The following is a 6,195-nucleotide window of genomic DNA, read 5'->3' as shown; positions in this document are numbered from 1 at the left end:
TCAGAAATGTGAATTCAAAAAAAAGATAGAACTTCTAACGAGCATAAAGTAGACCTTAACTCTCAATATCAAAACAATGATTTCGTTTGCTTGTATCTTTATTTATATTTTTTTTTAATTCGAAAATGTTCTGGGGTTTCCCTCATTATATTAGTTATACATAAACCAGTCCTTCTAATGGTTCCATATTTGTCACTGCATTTTTTCTTTATTTAAAAAGATATTTAAAAATTAGACAAGTAATTCGAGGGCTACTTTGTGTTTCCATTTTGGATTAAAACTGCATGCGTTCAACATGTAGCTAGACAAACCATAGGTGTATATCGTGTAAATTGTCCTTACCTGTCTATGGTCTTTTGTCCAATACAATATTATGAAATCTTTAGAAAAGAGTTCTAAAATGAATTTTGATAACATGTATAATTATGCTGAGAATTTTGACAAGAGTACACACGCTGAAATGCTTGACTCTCTGATCATAATTGATTTATGTTGAAAGTCATAATGAAAACGTTTGACATAAAATTAACATTACAGTAACCAATGTAAATGTGGATATACTCAGGTTAATCCTTTCAGATAGACAGGGGAACCTTATAATCCTTTCACACACCACATACAGTTATCCAATTTGTTTTGTATAAGAGAAACAGTCATAAACAAGAAAACTATACTTTGACAAATGCTATGTGTAATTCATATTTCTGTGCCCTTATGCAACTTAAGTTGTACCAATGAAGGTAAAATCGTAAAAACATCATCTCTACAGGGCAAAAAGGAAAACTAACTGAAATAAAACTTACTGACAGCTTACAGATAGAAAGTTGATATCAAATTGGCTAACATTGGTAGGTAGTACTCTGTCCTACCTTAGGAGATGTTATTTTTCTTTGGTTCTTCTCTCAGATAGATTCTAAAGCTTGAAACAAAGTTGATTTTTTTCAATGGATGGAAAATTGTCGTATAGCCTTAGAGTACACTACAAAGTTCACGACAGCTCATTTATTGATCATATAAGTTATATCCGTGTAAAAAAAACCGTCAAACGAATTGACAAATGAGATTAACCCAGTTTAAATATGTACGCAAAATCAAACAATCGTTATTTCTTTTATTAAAAGATGTATCCGTAAACAACCATACACGAAACAGAAATGAATATCCTTTGTGGTTAAAGAACCTGAGTATAAATATATACATGTATATATACATGTAATAAACGTGCATTAAAAAGACGTACTACATATGTATATTTAATACAAACTGTAAAATTTATCTGAAAACAAAAACGGTCCGTAGTATAAAATGGCTGCTTTGGGCTCACCTATAAATCCATCAAATAGTATTCAGATGTATGAGAGATTGAAAAAGGAAAGTAAATCGGACTATAACCGCAATTATGATACTTTACAAAATGCACAGATTGTAGAAAACTCGAAGGAAAAGAGCGAATGCAGCAAGATAATGAACCACAATAAAAAAGAAACCGACGAAAGCGTTCCGTATGAAAGACTACATAGTAAACCTAGTCAATGCCAAAACGTATATGATACATTGCAAAATAAAGAGAAAGGAGAGTATTTCACACAACAAAGTTTCATGAGCAAAGCTTGTGGTAAAATAGGACAAAATGACATAAAAGTTGAAAGGATTCCAGGTTATGAAACGTTAAATAGTGCACGCGAACAAGACAAGTCATATGATATCTTGAAAAAATCACAAATTGGAGACAATACCCAAACACAAAGCGTTGAAAGTAAGGAAAGAAGACAAGACGAACCTATTTTAAAAATAAACGCAATTGGAACTATCCATGCCTCACAAAAGTCTGAGCATTCTTATTGTAGTCCTTTATATGACATGAAAAACATTGATCTCGAACAAGAACAAAGTTATGCATATGCTTCATTTCCAAGTAAAACGCAAAATAAAAAGGACAAGAGTGATAAAACTGCGAAACATCAGACTTGCAAGCAAATTGCATCTTTTCTGCTCGGTATGATATTTGGTGGTGCTATATTTGCCATTATAGCCTTCGCTGTACTCAGGAAGAAAATCCAAAATGACAATAATGGGAACAGTATATTGCCAGGCAATGGTAAAGTATAAAAAAATAAATCATTAAACTTCTGGTTCTTTCAGTAATCCTTCAGAATAATTGTGAAACATTTGGAAATTGGTGTGCATGAATATTTTAAAATGGTATGAAGTAGGAATGCTATAAGCTGGATTTTTTTCTTGTTATTGTTTTCATTTTCACGAAACAGTAAACGTTTCTGCTTACCAATATACAGATGAATTTTTTTTGCCGACAACGGTGTTAAACATGCTCCTTTACAACTTTTGTCATATTTGTTAGAAAAATATCGGACTTCCTGAAACATTACCGGAAAGTACGTTGAGCGCATAACCTACGGTGCAACAGGAATACAACACTTGAATGTATAAAAGCCACATTGTATTAAATTGTATATATAAATATAGTAATCAATTCTTTAAATAGAAACTATTCCCGGTAAAAACTCGATGTGAAGCATCACCCGAAAAAGGCACCTACAGTAATTAAATGTATCATTCGAAATAAAAATGTTTTTTTTATTAAAACATATATTTTTTTTCAAATTGACAGAACTGCAAAAAAGCGGCATAACTCTTGTATGTTTGTTAGAAAAATTAACATTTACTTTCCCTTTTGGCTTGTGTAGACAACAAGAGCTTCAATTTCAGCATAAAAGTGACTGTAAACTTTGGGAACTGTATCTTTGATTTGTTTTATAACAAGACATATGTGTGTTCGAGTAGTCAAAAAAATTCAATGCTTATATTTCGATGACAAACTTAGGGTAGCTAGCCACATACATATATAAGAACGCGTAGATGAAAGGGGATTTCGAATTAAAGTGCTATAAGGGAAGATATCTATTGTATAGTCTTTGTGTATCTTAATTATTACTTCTATAGAATCATGATGTCTACAACCTTGACATTTGCAACACTTTTGCTTCATTTAAGCAATAATATGTTAATTTGTCTGTGTCTGTATCAAAGTTTTCCATTGTTGGGTTATTGATACATTATCGTATGTACCCAGTGGTGGCAAACAATACCAATGGGATATTCAAACTCATTGTAATTAAAGAAAACTGTGTGATATGTCAGCTTGTTCGCTTATTATAATATGGAAAAGTAAATTCAACATGTTATAGTTATTGTATCTTAATATCAACTTTGTTTTAACGTTACTCATATTAACTACATTCCTCCTCCATATATGTTATGTCTACATATATTGTAGGGACAGGAAATAATTCATCATGTGTATGGGTGCCATGGACAGAATGGTCGGATTGTAGTGTTTTATGCGGAAATGGCACACAACATAGGAACCGGCAACACAGAGGTGAAACAGAAGGATGTTTACCTAGAAATGAAAATCAAACGAAAAGTTGCAATTTTGGTGTCACTGGATGTCAAGGTAAAATAAAAATTTAAGAAAACAAATATTAGGAAAATTAAGTAAGCGCTAAAATACCAATAAGCAACGGAGTACGTTCGGTAAGGGCCTGATTTGGCCTCGATTATTCAAGTTCAATATTCAAAGAAAAAAAAGTTACAAGTTGACGAAATAAGACATGAGAGAAAGTTAACTAGAACTATTTTGTCAAAGTCTAATTTTAAAGCGTTAATGTTTTTCGTCCCAAATACTAGAGAAGGTCAAAAATAGAGATTTTTTGCAAAATTTTTACAAAATCTTCCTTGTTTTAGTCTAACTAAAGTCTTAGACTAGGCCCGACAAAATCAATATTCAATGATTTAAGAAATTATTGGCGACGCATGTGCTATCTGCTACTTTATCGAAAAGTCAATAGGTCAATTGACCCGTTCTCGATGAATTTCCTTGCAAAATCAAAGTTCTATTTGTGACGACATGAATCGAACGCAAGTACGTGGTTCCCGCAACCCGCCCCCCCCCCCCCCCCCCCCCCCCTTTTCCTCTTTTGTGTGAAAAATTTAGTAGATTATATATAGGAATCGCTAAAGCATGACAGGAGCGGCAGTCAGTCTTATAAAAATATCTGGATCCGCCACTGGGGACCATTAAGTTCCTTATGGAACCTACTCCTTTTGTGTGTTTGTTTAATTTTCAATCTGTATTGTCTGGCTTAATGAAAACATTCCACATACAAGTTAACTTGAGCTGAGAATAAATTCGAAGACGTGTTCTCTTCATTTTTATGTCAGTTGTAGATCTGTAATAAGTTATATTAGAAGGTCATCTAAAATTTAAAATATGCAAATAACTCACGTAATTCTTTAAATATGAGTAAGATTAAAGATCTGTATATTGCTTTAATAATAATTTTATGTAAACTGTATTCCAAAATGAACAACTTAATTAGAGCTGATACACATGATTAAAAATTGGCGTCCAATAAAGTCTTCCGATGACTCTTGTTTAATAATCAAAGATGGCGGCTTCTATAACTCGCTACACATGATTTATATATTTTAGCACCAGCACCAGCTATTGACATGCGTTTTGACCCAGCTACACTAAATTCTCAGGGTTTTTTGTCAACCGATAACAGTATACTGAGCAATAGATATTCTTCACAAACACCAAAACGGTCCTCTGGAGGAGATAAGTCCTTGCAATTGTACAGTGGTGTAATCGCAAATCGCTGTTTCGGAGGAAAGAAGAAAGTTTGGTTCAAAGTTGCTTATAAATATACAATTAATAACTTTTTATCATTCACTAATTTGATATTAGAGGTTGGAGTTGCAGATCGGGGTGAAATAGACAAGGATGTGTTCGTTGGAAATGTGCAAACAAAAGGTTGGTCTTTTGCTCTTGCCAGATGTGGAGAAAATAACGATAACGTCTGCTTACGTTCAAAACATTTGGAAAACTTGCAAGACAATATCATTTTTAGTCGTAATAGTGTCGGATTGCACAAAAATGGTACTTATGACATGGTTTTAGACAGACAAAATAATACGTTTCAGTTAAAAGATTTGAGTGCTCCTTATTTAAACATTTCTTTCATAAATGTTGTCTCTGCAAATGAACTTTGTCCTGTATTTGGAGTTTATCATAGTAATTTACTTGATGTTCAAATTCAAATTTTAGACAGTAAAGATTTTACATAAGTTCTGTCATGAAGATATATGCATTAAGAAGAATAAAATTTGTTTTTTTTTATAATGATTTATTTAATGTATGAATAAAAGCAGAAAATACCGAAACAGTTTATTTTAAAGTACTAGTATATTGACAACCTACTTCAAAAGCCCCACGTACAGACATGTTTTGGGAGCAATTGAAAGACACAATAAAAATAAAGACAACAATTCTTTAGACAATATATTTATATCCGGTCACCGGGTCGTCGGAGGACGATTGACCTTGACATTTTCTGGTACTAAGTGCACACTTTTGAATTCTAACACACAATTTTATCTTTGATTTCAATTTACTTGTTTGCATTTTTTTTAAACTTCGGATAATTTATTTGTATGAGCACACAAATCAAAATAATAATATTGGTTGAGCGTCACTGATGAGTCTTGTGTACGAAACGCGCGTCTGGCGTACTAAATTATAATCCTGGTACCTTTGATAACTATTATAATTGAACATTTATAGATTTATCAAAATAATTTGTGTAAGCTGTTGGAAATCAACTTACAATTCTTTAAACGGTGCAATGTTCGTATTACTCGTGTAATTCAACGCAATCTACGAAAGATCGAGATTTTAGTTTCATTGCATTTAGATCACATACGTTGTAGCTACTGTTTTATTTTAAATCAATTATAAGAAATTTCCATTTTTCCTGCTGGAGGAAGTTGATTTTGAGCGTACTTTTGGTTCCTTTCCCAATAAAAAAAATACCTTAAAAAAAACAACAACAGTTACACGTGGGGTAAAACATCAACACCCAATAAATCGAATTATTTTTCCATCATATTTCATTTATGATATGTAAATGACTTTCTCCAAAAATGACATTACATCTGTAAAATAATATTATCATATATAGATATAGGAAGATGTGGTGTGAGTGCCAATGAGACAACTCTCCATCCAAATAACAATTTAAAAATTAAACCATTATAGGTTAAAGTACGGCCTTCAACACGGAGCCTTGGCTCACATATCCCTATTCATGTATCAGTAAAATCAAAGTATCT

General features: G+C 32.3%; 1 protein-coding gene across 1 annotated transcript; it reads left to right on the top strand.

Moving 5' to 3' along the window:
* Window positions 1–1,197: 1,197 nt before the first annotated feature.
* Window positions 1,198–5,644, top strand: LOC134726956 (uncharacterized). Its single transcript, XM_063591353.1, has 3 exons — window positions 1,198–2,098; window positions 3,296–3,475; window positions 4,514–5,644. Exons 1-3 carry the CDS (start codon window positions 1,306–1,308, stop codon window positions 5,149–5,151), a joined length of 1,611 nt encoding a protein of 536 aa, XP_063447423.1. The 5' UTR covers window positions 1,198–1,305; the 3' UTR covers window positions 5,152–5,644.
* The last annotated feature ends 551 nt before the right edge of the window (window positions 5,645–6,195 follow it).

Source organism: Mytilus trossulus, chromosome 7 (genome assembly GCF_036588685.1).
Source record: "Mytilus trossulus isolate FHL-02 chromosome 7, PNRI_Mtr1.1.1.hap1, whole genome shotgun sequence".
NCBI lineage: Eukaryota > Metazoa > Mollusca > Bivalvia > Mytilida > Mytilidae > Mytilus > Mytilus trossulus.
This window is presented reverse-complemented; position numbering and strand designations above follow the sequence as displayed.

Coding starts and splice junctions, on each gene's coding strand:
- LOC134726956 (XM_063591353.1), top strand. CDS start 1,306: ATGGCTGCTTTGGGCTCACCTATAAATCCATCAAATAGTATTCAGATG. Junction 2,099..3,295: donor CAGTATATTGCCAGGCAATG/GTAAAGTATAAA, acceptor CATATATTGTAG/GGACAGGAAATAATTCATCA. Junction 3,476..4,513: donor TGGTGTCACTGGATGTCAAG/GTAAAATAAAAA, acceptor TATATATTTTAG/CACCAGCACCAGCTATTGAC.